The sequence below is a fragment of the Chrysochloris asiatica genome, unplaced genomic scaffold (assembly GCF_000296735.1).
Source record: "Chrysochloris asiatica unplaced genomic scaffold, ChrAsi1.0 scaffold00004, whole genome shotgun sequence".
Lineage (NCBI taxonomy): Eukaryota > Metazoa > Chordata > Mammalia > Afrosoricida > Chrysochloridae > Chrysochloris > Chrysochloris asiatica.
The window spans coordinates 22,686,904-22,705,969 of NW_006408522.1; the positions used below are offsets into that span (position 1 = coordinate 22,686,904).

General features: G+C 36.3%; 1 protein-coding gene across 1 annotated transcript in view; it reads right to left on the bottom strand.

The window, feature by feature from the left end:
* The window catches only part of AP4E1 (adaptor-related protein complex 4, epsilon 1 subunit), a 94,334-nt gene that overhangs the window by 28,738 nt on the left and 46,530 nt on the right, over positions 1 to 19,066 (bottom strand). Inside the window, exons 9-14 of the mRNA XM_006831651.1 lie at positions 10,381 to 10,503; positions 10,169 to 10,278; positions 6,608 to 6,747; positions 5,518 to 5,630; positions 5,295 to 5,413; positions 436 to 738 (exon numbers count right to left, since the gene is read on the bottom strand). Of these exons, the coding sequence (XP_006831714.1) occupies positions 436 to 738; positions 5,295 to 5,413; positions 5,518 to 5,630; positions 6,608 to 6,747; positions 10,169 to 10,278; positions 10,381 to 10,503 (908 nt within the window). The remainder of the gene's footprint in view (positions 1 to 435; positions 739 to 5,294; positions 5,414 to 5,517; positions 5,631 to 6,607; positions 6,748 to 10,168; positions 10,279 to 10,380; positions 10,504 to 19,066) is intronic.

Here is a 19,066-nt window from a genome sequence, read left to right on the forward strand (position 1 = left end):
CTCTGGGATACAGGGCAGGTGGCTGAAAGCAGGAGAAGGAAGAGTGGACGGCTAGGTAAGTGGTATAAGAATTTCCACAGTAGACAGATAAAATGGGAAACATTGTTTTCCATTCTCAAAATAGAGAAAAAAGGAAATATAAATTGCCTTATAAAAGTTCAGAAGACATAAAAAACAATTTCTGAATTATTACATATTAAAAGAGATTGTCACAGAATATAAATTACTTTATAATAGTTCTTGAGAAAAGAACTACTTAGGATCAGTACCAAATGGAAACTCTAAAATAAGCTCCCAGGCTAACATGAGAAAAACTCTAACCTTAATCCTAGATGCTACAGATACACTATATTTTGGTATATTCCTGATATAACACAAATATATTTATATTTAAAGACAATACAATGTTCAAAAGAAAACAGATGCTTTCCTTACCACCATGCCTTCACAACTCTTATCAACTGGAAGCACATTTTTCATAAGTTCTACATTCTCACGCAAATGTTTCAATTCAAATGCATGCTGTCTCATACATGTATCTAAAGATACAGTGAATTCCTGGATTAATGTCTCAACTATGGTAGATGAATGTGCTTGGGGCATCAACTTGGTCACAGCAGCAATTAACCATGCTCTTGTCTCTGAAGAAATGGCACTATTCATAAGTAACTTGTAAAGCTTGGCTATAACTTCCTCAGGTGTTTCCTTATCCAAAAGGTAGGCATATTCTCCCAACACCTATGAGAAAAAAACAAAAGATATATATATATGTGTGTGTATATATATATATACACATAATTATCAAATTTTGCAGCAAATTATACAAAGCATTTACTCATAGAGTGAATTTAATCTAGAGTAAACAAGATGGCCAGCTGCTCCTTGGAAACACCTGGTCACTATAGGTCAGAATCGATTCAACGGCACTTAACAAAAACAACAAACATACTCAGATGGTAAAATAATTTTTAGATAGAAATGTAAATATACATTCTAGGTTCAAAATTACACTAAGAATTAAAGGTCAATACAAAAAGGTTTCCCATATCTTAGTCCCTCCACATCTTAGTCTTCTGAATTTACAAAGCTGGTTAGCTGGTTTTTACTAGCACTTCTACATTAGGTTATTTTCCAAAAAGCATTGAAACAAGTGTTTTTCACATGCTAGTATCCATAAGAAGCACCTGAGATGCTTCGTAACAAAACACAATTCTAAACTCTATCCTCAAAGATTCTGATTTAGGATGTCAATGGTAGGATTGCTACCACTTAATCTGTCATTTTGTCACACTGTGGTGGCTTTTGTGTTGCTGTAATGCTGGAAGCAATGTTAACAGCATTTTGAATGCAAGGAGGGTCACCACTGGTGGACAAGTTTCAGCTGAGCTTCCAGACTAAGACACACTTGGAAAAAGTAAAGGTGTCCACAAATGTTTTGCCACTGAAAAATTTATGAATAGCAGTCAGCAACAGAATGTTGAATACTGAAATATTAGGAAAAGCAACAGAATATTGTCAGATATAGTGCCAGAAGATGAGCCTCTAGGGTTGGAAGGCATTCAAAATACTACTAGGGAAGAGCTGCCTCCTCAAAGCAGAGTGATGACACAAATGGAGTAATGCTTTCAGAACCTTTCATTTGCTGATAGGATACAACTCAGAATGAAGAGAAACAACTACAAACATCCATTAATAACTGGAGCATGGTATATGAAATAGGAATCTAGGAAAGTTGGAAGCTGTCAAAAATGAAATAGCACACATAAATATTGATGTCCTAGGCATTAATGAGCTGAAATAGACTGGAATTTGGCCATTTTTTAATCTGACAGTCACATTGTTTACTATGCTAGGAATGACAATGAATTGAAGAGAAATGGTATCACATTCATCATCAAAAAGAACACTTCAAGATCTATCTTAAAATATAATGCTGTCTGTGATAGGATAATATCCATACACCTACAAGGAAGACCAGTTAATACAACTATGATTCATATATACATCAACCACTAATGCCAATGATGATGAAACTGAAGAGTTCTACCAACTTCTTCAGTCTGAAATTGATCAAACATGCAATCCAAGATGTATTGAAAATACACTAGTGATTGGAATGCCAAGTTTGGGGGAAAAAAAGCCAGAAAATATGATCTTGGTAATAGAAATGATGTTAGAGATTGCATGATAGAATTCTGCAAGATGAATGACTTCTTTACTGCAAATATCTTTTTTAAACAATATAAAGGATGATTATACACATAGAATTCACCATATGAAATACACAGAAATCAAACTGGCTACATCTCTTGAAAGAGATGGTAGAAAAGCTCCATATCATCAGTTAAAACAAGGCCAGGGGCAGACTGTAGAAGAGACCATCAATTGCTCATATGCAAGTTCAGGCTGAAGCTAAAGGAAATTAAAACAAGTCCATGAGAGCCAAATTATGACCTTATGCATATCACACCTGAATTTAGAAATCCTCTTAAGAACAGATTTGATGCACTCAGCACTAATAATCAAAAACCAGAAGAGTTCTGGGATGACACCAAGAACATCAAATAGGAAGAAAGCAAAAGGTCACTAAGCAGATAAGGAAGCAGGGTAACACCAAAATGAATGTCAGAAGAGACTCTGAAACTTGCTATCTGGGGTAGAGATGCTAAAACAAATAAAAGAGATGAGGAGTTTTGTAAAAGAGCTCAAGAAGACAAAGTCAAATACTATAATAAAATGTGCAAAGACCTGGAGAAAACCAAAAGGGAAGAACAAGCTCAACATTCACCAAGCTGAAAGAACTGAGAAAAAATTCAAGCCTCAACTTGAAATACTGAAGGATTCTCTGGGCAAAATACTTAATGATACAGAAAGCTTCAAAAGAAGATGGAAGAAATACACAGAGTCACTGTACTGAAAAGAAATAGCCGATGTTCAACCATTTCAAGAGGTAACACATGATCAAGAGTCAACGGCACTGAAGGAAGAAGTCCAATGTGCACTGCAGTAATTGCAAATGCAAGACCCCAGGAATTGTTCTAATACAAACTGAAATCTTACAACAAACTGATGAAGCACTGGAGGTACTCATTCATCTATGCCAAGAAATTTGGAAGATAGCTACCTGGCCAACTGATTGGAAGAGATCCATGTTTGTGCCCATTCCTAAGAGTGGTAACCCAAAAGAACGTAGAAATTCTTGGACAACAACATTAATATCACATGCAAGTAAAATTATGCTAAAGATAATTCAAAAACAGCTACAATAGTACATGGACAGGAAACTACCACAGGTTCAAGCTGGATACATATGAGGGCATGGAACACTGGATATCCATAGAGGCATATCACTGCTAATGTCAAATGGATCTTGGCTGAAAGCAATAAATACCAGAAATATGTTTACCTGTGCTTCACTGACTACGCAAAGGCTTTCAACTGTGTGGATCAGACAAGCTATGGACAACATTGTAGAGAATGAGGATTTCAGAACACTTAATTGTACACAGCCTTCAGCATAGGCTGCATCTCAATGTAAAAAAAAAAAAAAATCCTAACCAATGGAGCAATAATACCATCATGATAAAGGGAAAAAAGAGTGACACTGTCAAAGACTTCATTGTGCTCTGATCAACCATCAATATTCATGGAAGCAGTGGGGGCGGTGGTGGTTATGTGCCGTGAAGTTGGTCTTGACTCATAGCAACCCTGTACAGGGTTTCCGAGGCTGTAAATCTTTATGGGATCAGAAAGCCTCATCTTTCTCCCATGGAGCAGCTGGTAGTTTCAAACTGCTGACCTTAAGGTTCGCAACCCAATTTGTAACCACTACTCTACCAGAGCTCCTTCATGAAAGCAGTAGTCAAGAAATTAAACTATGCATTGCAATAGGCAAATCTGCTGTACAAGACTTCTTTAAAAGCATTCAAGAGCAAAGACGTCAGTTTAAGGACTAAGGTGTGCCTGACCCAAGCCATGGTATTTTCAATAACCTCATATGCATGTGAAAGTTACACAGTGAATAAGGAAGACCGTAGAAGAATTAACACATTTGAGTTATGGTATTGGAGGAGACTATTAAAAATACCATGGACTGCCAAAGGAACAAACAAATCTGTGTTGGAAGAAGTACAGCCAGAATGTTCCTTGGAAGCCAGAAAGGCCAGAATTCATCTCTCATACTTCAAACATATTATCAGGAGGGACCAGTTCCTGGAGAAGGATATCATGTTTGGTAAAGTGGGGTCAGAGACAAAGAGGAGACCCCAGCGAGACGGATTGGCACACCGGCAGCAGCAATGAGCTCAAATGTAGCAATGATTATGAGGCTGGCGCAGGACTGGGCAGTGTTTCATTCTGCTGTGCACAGGGCTGCTATGAGTTGGTACCGACTCAATGGCATCTAACAACAACAGTGGGAATATACCCAATTATGTATGACTATATTACATGAAATTGTGACCTTTGTCTTGTAAAGACCCTCCCTTGCCCATGTGGCAAGACACCGAGGGAAGCCTTTAAGAGTTGAGGGAAGCCTAAAGCTGACAGCCAGCACATAAGTGAAACCCTCTTACTACAAACACAAGGGATTACGTTCTGCTAGCAACCACATGAGTCTAGAAGTGGATCCTTCACCAGTCAGGGTTCAAATGAGATAGTAGTTCCAGCCATCACCTTTACTGTCGTTGTCGTTATGTGCCGTCAAGTCGGTTCCAATTCATAGCGACCCTGTACAGGGTTTCCAAGGCTATAAATCTTTATGGGAGCAGAAAGCCTCACCTTTCTCCCGCAGAACAGCTGGTAGTTTTGAACTGCTGACCTTGAGGTTAGCATCCCAACTCGTAACCACTATGCTACCAGAGCTCTATCATGTTTACTGTAGCCTTGTGAAACTTCTGAGCCATACCTTGACTCTTGACCCACAGAAACTGTGAGATAATAAATGTGTGTTGTTTTGAACCATTAATTTTTGGTAACTGTTACACAGCTATAAAAATTAATACAACACAGATACCTATATGATTCATACAGAAAATATAACACATGTACTATAAACACAGGTATCTACACAAAAACCTATATTTAAAAGTCCACACAAGTGACATGGTAGAGTAAGAGAATGGATAAATAAATAGTTAAGTGAAGAACAGAATAGTGAAGGCAGACACTGGGAAAGGAAACTCACAGTTGAAGGAGTTAACTGATTATCAGTGAATGATTTCAGAATGGAAGAAAATATATTATGCTAATATTCGGTTTCTATAAAAATTCATGGTTCAATGTTCTTTGCTCACCCAGCTCATAACCTGAAGAAATCTCTGTGGATAGAATGCATTTTCCACATCTAATAAGTTAAGATAAGACTGAACTGCATAAAGTCTTAATTGTTGATCTTCTGTTTCATCATCAAAACCTACAAAGAAATTTATACCATTTTAGTTTTCACTAAATTCTCTAAATACTCTACAATAAAAACATTTCATTTAAAAACCTTACAGAACGCAAATGTTTACTAACCTTCTGCCAGCAGTCTCAGAAAGTTATTGGGGATATCTGGTTGCATTACGTCTCCTCCCACTGAAAATACAGCATTCATTGTCTGAATAAACCATGCGTTATCAGGAGCATATGTGTCCAGTGTCAAGAATAAGCACACTTCCAAATAACAGTTAGTAAAATGATCCCTTGTAAAGCAACCATTTTAAAAATCCCAATTCATCCTGATAAGCATCTTTGCCCCCATTTCATACACATATGCCCCCATTTCATATAAATACATTAAGTGCTTATTTCATTGAACTTAATAAACTGAATTCATGTCACCTAACCTGTCACTGTGACTTGCACATAATAAGCATCTAATAAATATGAAATCACTGAAAAAAATGAACTAGTTAACTAAGGGAAAGTAAACAATGGAGACTTATACACACTTTCAAGAGGCCACATGCTGTGATATGTCTAGCTGAACAGTTGTTTAGTCTCTTTTCTAATCTGTTCCTCTTCAGTTCTAAAATTTCATGATTATATTGGCCAAAGCTATAGCACTGACTAGGATGCAACTACATTTACACAATTTCTAAGATTATTTAATATTATTCACTCCTTTTTCTCTTATATTTAAATAGAAATACTTTTAAAAGAAAGGCATGTCCTTATAACCTAGTAAATTTCTTCTGACATTTGAAAACAAATGTGAAGTAACATGTGAGTGAATCCCAATGGCTTTACTGTGACAATTTCCAGCATAAACAATTGTGGGAAGGATACATTTTAGTATTCCAATAAAATAAAACACAAGAGAAAGGAAACTGAGTAAAAGTAAACCCCAAGCCCCAGAGAATCTGGAAGAGCAACTAGATATAGATTCTTTTAACTTCCTGCTCGTAAGACTGACCAACTGAAAGATAAAAATCAGGAAAAAAGTCATCCCCTAAGAAATGTGTTTAAATTCCTATTCATGGACTAGAGAAACTTGATTGTAAGGAATGAAAGCTATTGCTGGGTTTCTGAACTTAATTTTCAGATGACCATATCTGCACCAATGTTTCTAAAATCACTGTACAACTAAACTTATTTTATGACCTACGATCACAACAAAAGATATTTTTCAGCCAGCTCAGCAATTTTGCCAACCAAATTGACGATGATATACTCTTCTTTGCTCTGATGTAAATATTCAAGCATTTTCTGAACAATAACTGTTATATTCTGTGCATTAGTAATTCTGTAAAGAAGTTCCAGAGTCTATTCAAGGAAAAGAAACAAAACAGTATTATTAAACTACTCATAATAGCATCAATAAAGACAGTAATATATAGGTTTGTAATAAGTTGATCCTTCTACTTTAATATAGAAGATCTCCTAGACATTCAGAAATGCAAATTTTACCAACTAAAATAAAATTTTAGAAATGTAAAATTATTATTTAAAAAATGAATTTTATGATCAACCCAAAAGTGTAAAAACTTTTACTGATATAGATAATTAAGACCTGAAGTTTCTACATGACAAGACATGCAAAAACTAAAAAGTTAAAATATTTATATTTTCTGAAAATGAAAGCACCTACTAAAGCTGCATTATTTATGCCTGTTTGTGCATGTTTACAAAATTTAGTCATTACACTATTCCCACACTCCTTCAACAACAGAAAACAGCACCTATGTGAATTTACCTCTCATTTAATAATCTGATCAATTAAAGGTAAATGGTCTCTAATACATGGACAAAGGTTGGTGACTCAAGCACTTCAAGCCCAGCAATGCCGCATTCAGAAACTCAGGTATCATAGAAGTAGTCTTTGTTGAAGCATATAATTCTAGCTGTCTCAAGTTAGAAGAAGGAAGACGAGTAACAGAGTAAGCGCCCATTTGAAAGACTTTCCAAGGCCCCAGACTGAGAGGTTCTAAAAATATCTAAGCTTCTGGAAATCAATGAGACTAAGGGCAATACTGAGAAAGAACCTTTTACAGGTCTTTTAAGATGGACTAAATTACCTGCAAGAGAATTTCCAGATAACTATTTGTACATCTTACAGCCAGGACATCAAATACAAAGACCAGATATTTTGAAGTATTTTTTAAAAAACTGTTTGAATTATGTAACTCCATTTAAAATCGATACATACATATGAAACCCCCATCAACAGCTTTCAATTTATGGAGCTGTTTTAGTTATAATCCCTATATATACCAAACAATTATATATTTTTAGATAAATCTACACCAAATTAAAAGAAACCCTGATAGCACAGTGGGTTACATGTTGGGCTACTAACCACAAGGTCAGCAGTTCGAATCCACTAACCACTCAGCAGGAGAAAGATGAGGCTTTCTGCTCCTGTAAAGATTTACAACCTTGGAAACCCTATACAGGGCTGCTATGAGTTACAACTGACTTGATGGCACAAAGCAGCAGCATAACTAATTTAACATGTGCACGACTGGATAGGGTATGGTGTGAGGAATTGCATGGTTAGAGGCCGTTTCTGTTCAGCTTCGGTAGTGCCTTCTCATCTTATCTCTTCCTATGTATATGTAAGAGAAATAAAATGATAAGGTAAAAGGGACTCCCAGTTCTAAGTAACAGGTCACTCCACTGTCAAGGACCAGGTTAGAGAGGGCAGTAGCATTGAAGACACAATATTACATTCCCTTCTTTGGGTATTGAATATTCAGCACTTTCCCCAAGGAAGTCAAACAATTTTTCTCACTGCAGGTAACAAATTTTAAAAAATCAGATAATTTCAAAGGTTTTTCCTTTGACTTTCATTTCTAATTGAAAGGCCAAAAATTAAATATTACAATATTAACCCTGTACCTAAATCAGATTCTATTCAACTTAGTAGTCAATGGTGCATAGAAAATGCATGCTCTGTATCTGTTCTCTGCCTAACGTGGAAAGGTAGCATATCTGTATTTTCTACAAGGCAGATATATGGAAATTAATTACTAACACATTTGCACACTTCTCAGATTTACTCAAGGCAGGAGCCAGTTTTTATTTTTAAAAATATGACGGCAATTGCTCAAAAATATAAAAGTACCATTTAAAATTCAAAACTGAGAATGCTATCCTTTAAAAATTGTAATTGTCTGTTATCAGGACTGATTGTGAAGGCTGGAAATGTAAAGCTAGACATTTTGTAGCAAAAGGAGGGGAGTGATTTGACTTTGTAGTCTAGGAGCAGAGGTCCCTGGGACCATCAAGGGAGAAGAGCCGAGTGTGGGACCCTACCCAGAGAAGCAGTGACGCCAGAGATGGAGGCAGAGATAATGATGTGGAGAGATAGAGCAGCTGTGGACTTTAGATCAAGAGAGGGAGAGGGGCTGTGTGCTGACAACTGGGGGCCAGGCTTGCAGGGTATATACCCTTTGGTTGGTTGATGATGCATGGAGGGGATTGTAACCATGGCAATGAAACAATATAAAACAGGATGAATGTAAAGCTAATGTTCTCCCATGTAAACTATCACATAATTCACAATAAAACATTTTTTTTTTAATTATAATTCTCTACACACTACAGGGTAATGTACTAGACAGCAAGGTCAGTTTGAGCTGCAAGGTCAGCAGTTCAAACCCACCAGCCACTCCTCGGAAACCCTATACAGGTTCGCTATGGGGTGGTACAGACTCAACAGCACTTAACAACAACAATGCAATACAGAATAATTTAATGCAAAACTCTCCTATTTTTAACTCATTGCTTTCTTTTTTTTACTTTTTATTTTAACTCATTGCTTTTAAGATAGTTATATGAATAGTAGATTCTTATCTTTAGTATTTTTAAAATCAGATATAAAACTTTTCACTCTTAACTAAGGAGTTGGAAACAACTCCACGGTACTTAACAACAACAACAGTAACCCATTTTGGAGTCCTGGTGTGGTGCTGTGGGTTAATGCGTCAGACTGCAAAGTCATATGAAATGCAAGGTCAGTGGTTCAAGCTCACGAGCTGCTCCTTGGAAATGGCACTTAACAATAACATAACCCATTTTCAATAAAAATAAAGAATGATTTCTCCATGTTGTTATTGTTGTTAAGTACCACTAAGACGATTCCAACTCATAGTGTTTCCAAGGAGTGCATGGTGAACTTGAACCGCCGTCTTGTGGTTAAAACAACTTTGCAGTCTACCACAGTAATTCATAGTGCCACACCAGGACTCCATAACTAATTTCTATCTAGCAATAGAAAATTATATAGATGAGAATTAATAGAAATATTTACAAAGACAACCCAGTAGACACTAAATTTTACAACAGGAAATAGTTGAAAATTAAGTAAATTATACACCTTTCCTTCAAACCCACCAGCCACTCCTGGGAAACCCTATACAGGGTTGCTAGAAGTCAGAACTGACTCAAAAGCACTTAATAACAATTAGTAAAATACTGAATCCAAAAGCTTATTAATGAATCCACATAGGTAACTGTATCTAACCTCTCAAATTCACTCTTATCAGCATTCCTGTGGATATAAGCACAATCACTTTTTTGAAAAGTTCCTTCAATTTTAGGAGGAAGAATAAAATGCATTGAATACAGGCACACAGACACACATATACACATTGCCCAGTGCTTGGAATCTCTTTCTATAACACCAACAGGAAGTATAAAGCTTGTAACAACTTCATGTACTCTACTCAAAACACCAGTTTACCTCTCTTTTAATAATGGGATCAGGATGATCTAAGCATTCAATTATTGTCATCTGGTGCTGAAGAGCCAGACTGGGATCCTGTTGGATAACATAGGTAAGAGCCTTCAGTCCTAGAAACAAAAGTAATACTCTACTAAGTGACTTGAAACAAATACCCAGTACATTTCAAAAGCTCTCCTTCTGACTTGTGTCAAAATAGTGAATCATCTTACCTAAATATTTGAGATTTATTTTAGGTGAGAGAACGAATTTCCCAATGCACCTGGCAGCCTTCTCAAGTAATTCTGATTTAGGATAAATAGAATAGATGGTATGCACACATTCAAACAGAATAGCTGGAGAAAGAAAACATAAAAATGACAGGCATCATGTTAAGGCATAAGAGAACGTATCTGTGTAGAACTCGTAATAAACGAATTGGAAGGTCAACTTTAATAAAAAATCTTTACAGAAAACGTTACTGTTTTAAGTCATACAATTATTAGGATCAGGTTGTCATAGAAAAATTTAAAGGTAATTAAATTTACTAGTAGATAAAAATGATATATTCATTCATGCTACAAGTACCCACTAAACATCTATATGCCAGGCATTGTTCTAGAATGTGAATACAGTAGTGAAGAAACAAGAAAAACCCATTTTCAAGTTCACATTCTAATGAACACATACATGGTATACTCATTTGTTCTATGCAAATCTGTAGTTCCAATACTTTGAATATTTGAGAATAATTTTATCCTCAAGCAGTTTCTAGAATTCATACAATAACCTGAGGGTGCTCTAACATTTATTTTAAAGATAGGATCACTACTTAAAAATCTTTAAATCACTTCGGTAAAATTAACCTCAAAGTTCATAGAAGAATCATTTACAACATCTTGCTATAACTATTTGTTGTTGTTGTTGTTAGGTGTCATCAAGTTGGTACCAACTCATAGCAACCTTATGCACAGCAGAACAAAACACTGCCCGATCCTGGCCAACCTCACTACTGTTGCCACGCTTCTTGAGTCCATCGATGCTGCAATCCATCTCATTGGGGGTCTTCCTCTTTTTCTCTGACCCTCCACCTTACCAAACATGATATCCGTCTCCAGTGACTTGTCCCTCCTGACAATATGTCCCAAGTATGAGAGACGAAGTTTGGCCATTTGGCCTTCAAGGAGCACTCTGGCTGCACTTCTTCCAAAACGGATCTATTGGTTCTTTTGTCAGCCCATGGCACTTTCAATATTCTCCTCCAACACCATAACTCAAAAGCATCAATTCTTCTACGGTCTTCCTTATCCAGCTTTCACATGCATATGAAGTTACTGGAAATACCATGGTCAGGCGCACCTTGTCCTCAAGATGACATCTTTGCTCTTCAACACTTTAAAAAGGTCTTGTGCAGCACATTTGCCTAATGCAATACGTCGTTTGATTTCTTGACTGCTGCTTCCATGAGTGTTGATAGTTGATCCAAGAAGAATGAAGTCCTTGACAACTTCAATCTTTTCTCCATTGATAAGAATGTTGTTTGTTGGTCCAGTGGTAAGGATTTTTGTCTTCTTTACATTAAGATATAATCTATACCAAAGGCTGTGCTCTTTGATCTTCATCAGTAAATGTTTTAAGTCCTCTTCACTCTCAGCAAGCAAGGCTGTATCATCTGCATATCACAAGTTGTTAATGAGTCTTCCTCCAATCCTGACGCCATGTTTTTCTTCATAGAACCCAGCTTCTCAGATTATTTGCTCAGCATACAGGTTGAATAAGTTTGGTGAAAGAATATAACCTTGTCGCACACCTTTCTTAATTTTAAAACATTCAGTGTTCTCATGTTCTGTTCAAACAACTGCCTCTTGGTCCAGGCACAGATTCCTCATGACCACAATTAAGTGTTCTGTAATACTCAGACTTCACAATGTTGTCCATAGCTTGTCATGATCCACACAGTCGAAAGCCTTTGCATAGTCAATAAAGCCCAGGTGAACATCTTTCTGATATTCTCTGCTTTCAGCCAAGATCCATCAGACATCATCAATGATATCCCTCGTTCCACGGCCTCTGCTGAATCCAGCTTGAACCTCTGGAAGTTCTCTATCTATGTATGCTTGCAGCCATTTCTATATTACCTTTACTAAAATTTTACTCGCATGGTATAGCAAAGAGATTGTCTGATGATTTCCACATTCCATTGGGTCACCTCTCTTTGGAATGGGCACAAATAAGTATCTCTTCCAATCAGTCATCCAGATAGTTGTCTTCCAAATTTCTTAGCAGAGATGAGTGAGTGCCTCCTGTGCTGCCTCACTTTCTTGAAAGATTTCAATTTTTATTCCATCAATTCCTGGAGCCTTGTTCTTTGCCAATTCCTTCAATGCACCTTGGACTTCCTCCTTCAGTATCACTTGCTCTTGAACATATGCTACCTCTTGAAACGGTTGAAAATTTACAGTGACTCTGTGTATTCCTTCCATCTTCTCTTGATGCTTTCTGCATCATTCAGTAATTTGCCCAGAGAATCTTTCAATAATATAAGTCGAAGCTTGAATTTTTTCTTCAGTTCCCCCAGCTTGAGAAATGCTGAGTGTGTTCTTCCTTTCTGGTTTTCTGATTGCAGATCTTTGCACATTTTGTTGTAATATTTGGCTTTATCTTCTCAAGCTGATCTTTGAAATTTTCTGTTCAGCTCTCGGACCTCCTCATTTCTTCCATTTGCTTTAGCATCTCTTCTGACATCCATTTTGACCTTTTCCTTCTTTGTCTTCTTAATGACTTTTTGCTTTCTTCATGTATGATGTTCTTATTATTATTGTTGTTGTTGTTAATTACCTTTGAGTCGGTTCCAACTCGTAGCGACCCTGTATAGGGTTTCCATGGAGCAGCTGGTGAGCTTGAACCACCGACCTTATAGTTCAAAGGACTTTGCAGTCTGACGCATTAGCCCATAGCGCCACTTCAAGTCTACTTCAACTCCCGTCAACACTACGTGTATAGAGTAGAACTGCTCAGAGAGTTTTCAAGACTGGGATCTTAAAAAACCGAATGCCAGGCCTGTCTTCAGAGGTTGCTCTGGGTAGGTCTGACCCTTGCAGCTCTTAGTCATTTTTACCATCCAGGGTCTTCTGGGAACTTTGGATGGCAAGTTCAAATATTATACTTATTATTAATTTCATTAGGTTTAAGGAACTGAAAATGAATGTAAAGGATTTTAAAATTATTTTCCCATTTAAAGCTAAATCTCTTTATTCTACAACACTATAAAATTTGGATATAATTCCATAATTGCAACAGTAGTCACAGTGTTCTTAAAAAAGTATTTGACTATTTCTATTCTTCAATTATCAACCCAGATTCTAATCAAAAGGTCACTATTTAAAATACAATGAACTAAAAATTAATATCTTAATATTATTTGTGACATTGAGTTTTATCATAGATATTTTGAGGATGAATTACATTCAGTCAAAATACTTAGAGGTTCTTCTAACATTTTATCTTTCAGACTTGCTTTTACTTTCACTTTAAATAGACTACCTATATGTTTCTTATCTACTATTTTTAAAGAATATATTTAGTTTTTTAAGAATTTTCCCAACTGTTTACCAAATTCCAACCAGCTAAGTATGAGAAATCATATTTTTCCACATCCTCACCAGAATTCAGCATTGTATTTTTAAATTTTACCATTTGAAAAGGTTATGTGGTTATGCAGGACCATATCATTGTGGTTTTTAATTTGCATCTTCCTAGTCCTGTTGTGGCACTGTGGGTTAATATGCTGGACTTCAAGGTCGGTTTAAACCACAATGTCAGCAGTTCAAGCTCACCAACTGCTCCTTGGAATCCCTATACAGGGTAGCTATGAGTCGGAACTGACTGGACAGCACTTAACAACCACAAAGACTAAGGATGCTGACTATCTTTTTACGTGCTTATTTGCCATGAATATAACAGTGTTATGTGTCTTCATGTCTTTGGTGTCCAGAATTTATCCTACAGTGTCACATTCTTAATTATGTTGAAAAATTCCTTTTTATTCCTATTTTGTCGACTGTTTTGATCAGGATTGGGTGCTGATTTTTGTCAAATGTCATTTCTACATCAATTGCTATAATCATGTGATTTTTTTCCTTTGTTTTATTTATCTAGTGGATTACGTCAATTTTCTAATATTGAGCCTTTCCTGCCTTCCCTGGTGTGAATCTCACTTGAACATGGTGTACTATTTTTTTGATATTGTTGGATTATATTGACAAGGATTTCATTGAGAATGTTTGCATCTATGTTCATAAGAAATACTGGCCTATAATTTTCCTTTTTAGTGATGTCTTTGCCTGGTTTTGGTATCAGAGTTATGGCTGTTTCATAAAATGAATTCAGGAACTTTTCCATCATTTTTTATATTCTGGAATCATATGAGTAGAATTGGTGTCAGCTTCTCTCTGAACATTTGGTAGAATTCACCAGTAAAGCCATTTGGGCTTGGACTTTTTACATTACTTGATCAAGTTCTTCTATTTTTATAGGTCTGTTCAAGTTTTCTACTTCAGTCTGTGTTAGTTTATGTAGGTCGTGTTTTCTTGAAATTTGTCCATTTCTTCTAGGTTTTCAAATTTGTTGGAGTACAATTCTTCATAGTATTCTGTTATTACTTTTTATTTCTGTTGGTTCTGTTGTGATGTTGTTGTTAAGTGCCATCGAGTCAATTCCGACCCATAGCGACCCTGTATAGGGTTTCCGAGGAGCAGCTGGTGAGCTTGAACTGCTGACCTTGCAGTTCAACTAGCTTTGAAGTCTGGCACATTAATCACCCATATGATTTCTTATTTGTATCTTTCTTCTTCTGTTAGATATGCCAATTGTTTGTTGATTTTACAATCCTGTCAAAGAATCAAATTATTTGTATTGTTTTTCTACTTCATTTACTCTGCTCTAGTCTCTGGTAGCGTAGTGGTTACGAATCGGGCTGTGAACCGCAAGGTCAGCAGTTCGAAACTACCAGCAATTCTGCGGGAGAAAGATGAGGTGTTCTGCTCCCGTAAAGATTTACAGCCTCGGAAACCCTGTGCAGGGTCACTATGAGTCGGAACCGACTCCAAGGTACTTAAAAATAACAACAACAGTCTTTATTATTTCTTTTCTTCTGGTGGCAGTAAGCTTACTTTGCAGTTCTTTTTCTAATTGTTGGGGATGTTTTGTTAAAGGTGTTGATTTGTGTTCTTTCTTCTTTTTAATGTGTTTATTGCTATAAATTGTCCTCTGAGCACTGCTTTTGCTGTTTCCCAAAGGTTTTGATATACTGTATTTTCATTCTCGTTTGCTGCAAGGAAATTAGTTCTGCTACCTAGAATCTTTTAAGCAGAGTGTTATTCAATTTTTATGTATTTAGTCCCCTGCCCCTTGATCTTCTGATTGTTCATTTCTAATTTTATGCTTTGTAGTATTTTGGTGTTTTTAAAATTATTGTGCTTTGTATTGTTGTCTAACATATGGTTGCTTCATCAAATTAATTCAGCGATTGTCCATCTTTTTCTATTCTGGGATTCTTTGAGTAGAATTGGTGCCAGCTTCTTTCTGAATGTCTGGTAGAATTCACCAGTAAAGCCATCTGGGTTTGTACTTTTTTCAGTTGGGAGTTTTATATTACTTGCTCACTTTCCTCAGTTTTTATAAGTCTGTTCAGATTTTCTACTTCAGTCTGTGTTAGTTTAGGTCAGTCAAGTTCTATGTGCACTGGAAAAGACTGTATATTGTGCTATTGTTGGGTTGAGTGTTTTGTATGTATCTATGAGGTCAAGTTGATTGTGTTGTTTAGTTCTTTTGTCTTTGTTGAATTTCTTTCTAGCTGTTCTGTACTTTATCAAAAGTGGTATATTAAAATCTCCTACTATGACTGTAGAACTATTCATTTCTATTAGAGTTTCATTTATATATTTTGAGACTCATTCACTGCAGGCATAGATAATTATTATGGGTATTTCCTCTTGCTCTACTGACCCCTTGATCATAATATAATGGCCTCTTCTTTGTCTCTTAAATGCTGGGTATTGCTTTAAAGTCTCTTTTATCAGCCATCAAAAACACCACTCCTGCTCATTTTGATCATCATTAGTTTTTTGTTTTTTTTTCCTATCCAGTGATTTTTATTTTGTTTCTTTGTAAGATGTATTCTCTTGTGACAGCATATTGAAGGATCCTATTTTCTTATCCATTATGCTACAGTTTACCTCTTGACTGGTACATTTAATCTACTTACATTCACTGTAATTATTGATTGTTGTTGTTGTTAAGTGCTGTCGAGTCAATTTCGACCCATAGCGACCCTGTACAGGGTTTCTGAGGCTGTAAATATTTACGGGAGCAGAAAGCCTCATCTTTCTCCAGCGGAACCGCTGGTAGTTCAAACTACTGACCTTGAGGTTCACAGCCCGACTCATAACCACTACGCTACCAGAGCTCCTTGTAATTATTGATAGGTATGAATTATTGTCATTTTGCTGCGTGTTTTTTTGTAGTGCTACTGATTTGTTTGTTCCACAGAATTTTCTTTGCTGAGTTCATTTTGATGGGATGAGTTTAATTTTCATTTTAATTTCTTGTGTTAATGTTTACTAAATCTTTATGATTTTCCTGTATTTCAATGGGAAGGTATATTAATTTTGAGGTTACCGTTATTGAAAATTTTCCCCGTTTAAAACAGTCTGTTTTACCTTGAAATCCACTAGATTTGTTCGCCATTTGGAAGTTTTATATCTGCACTACTCCATTTGGTTTGTAGTTCATTGACTTCATTATAAACTGGCATCTTTGATTCCCTATTTTCAGTCTTGTAGGGCTTGTTTTACTCTAAATACTTCTCCATCTGAATTGAATTCTGGGTAGTGTTGTCATATATATTAATCTCGGGTTGTTACCTGCTGTTGTTGGTTTGGGTTCAAATAAGATCCTTTAGCATTTTTTTACGTTGCTCTGGTCCTTACAAATTCCTCTAATTTCTGAAGATCTAAAATGTTTTAATTTTGCCATAGTATTTGAGGGACAGCTTTGCTGGGTATATGATCCTTAGGTGGCTAACTTTTTTCTTTAAGAGTTTTGTATATATTATGCCATTGCTTTCTTCCCTGCCTGGATTCTACTGAAAAAATAGGGCTTAGTGTTACTGTTTTTTCCTTTGTAGGTAATTTTTTGTTTTTCCTGAGCTGCTCTCAGGATTCTTTCCTTGTCTTTGGTTTTTATAAAGTTTGATTAGGTAATGCCTTGGTGGTTTTCTTTTTTAATCTATCCCACTTGGGATTCATTCAGCTTTTTGTATGCCTATCGTCTCATCTTTTATGATGTTAGGGAAGTTTTCTTTCAACAATTCATTGACAATTTACTCTGTGCTATATATTGTTTCTCCCTTTTCTGGAATTATGATCACCCATAAGTTAGTCCTCCTCATGGTGTCCCATGTAACACTTAGACTTTCTTGAGATTTTTTAGTTCTTTTTTCTGAATGTTCTTCTAGCATACTAGTATTGACAGATTTATTTTCAAGATCACCAATTCAGGCTTTAATTGCTCTGAATCTACTACTTTGCCCTTTCAATGCATTGTCCATTTAATATTAATCTTCTGGATTTATAATCAAAGGATTGGAGTTATTTTAAAATTTGCATTGTCTATTTGTTCTTGTAGTGTTTTCCTGAATTCTTCTGAAGTTATTTGTGTTTTTCTTGCTTTCCTTGATCTGCCAATCTATTGAAGGTATCTAAATATCGTTCTTTTGAACTTTTTTCCAGTTAGTCCCATTACCTTTTCTTCTTTAGAAATGTTTTTTGGCTCTGTATCTTGGTCATTTGGTTGCATTATTCTCTCGTTTCTCCATGTGAGCTAAAATAGTCATTTCCAGGATATTATAGTGCTTTCAGGAGTCCTGTTGTGGCACTGTGGGCTAATGCACCAGACTGCAAAGTCGTTTGAACTGCAACATCGGTGGTTCAAGCTCACCAGCTGCTCCTTAGAAACCCTATACAGGGTTACTATGGATCCGAATCGACTCGACGGCACTTAACAACAACACAGTGCTTTCATATTTATATTTAATTGATGATTGCTTGCTGATGTGTTCTTAGTCTACATCCAACTGTCTTATGGATGTAGTTAGAGAACAGAAGCATGTGCACTGTTCTCCATTTGCCAACCCTCAGTTTAGGGTTAGTTTGCCTGGTGTTCACTGCTGTCTATCATTGATCAGGGGTATAGGTACTGGTATTGGCTCTTCCTGCAGGGAGCACAATTGTGTCCGGATTGTATGGGCATGGCTGTCTTTTGTTGGGTGGAAAAGAGGAGAAAACCCACATGCACAAGAAAACAAGACAGAATAAACAAACAAGCAACCAACAATGAAAAGAGAGAAGAAATAAAAACAGTCTGCAACCAGAAAATAAGAATAGCTAAACAGAGAAAAGAGATATAAGAAAATGTAGCTATAGAACAGAAAAGTAAGGTAGACAATAAAAGGAAGAAATGGAAAAAAAATACTTAGAAAAAATTAGGGCAAGAAGAAGAGAAAAGAGAACTATTAGAGAATAGTAAAGAAAAATGAAAAGAAAAAAAGAGGGGAAATGTGAAACAGAAGGAAACAAAAGCAAAGAGGAAGGATAAAAGGTAGTAGAAAGAAAAGAAGAACACTAAATAAACAAAAACAACAAAGCAATGAAAGGAAAAAAAAATCAGGGCAGCTATTGAACCCCAATGGGAGAAAACTATTGGGGGCTCCTACTCTGGTAGCGTAGTGGTTAAGAATCGGGCTGTGAACCTTAAGGTCAGCGGTTAGAAACTACCAGCTGCTCCGCGGGAGAAAGATGAGGCTTTCTACTCCCGTAAAGATTTACACCCTCGGAAACCCTGTACAGGGTCGCTATGGGT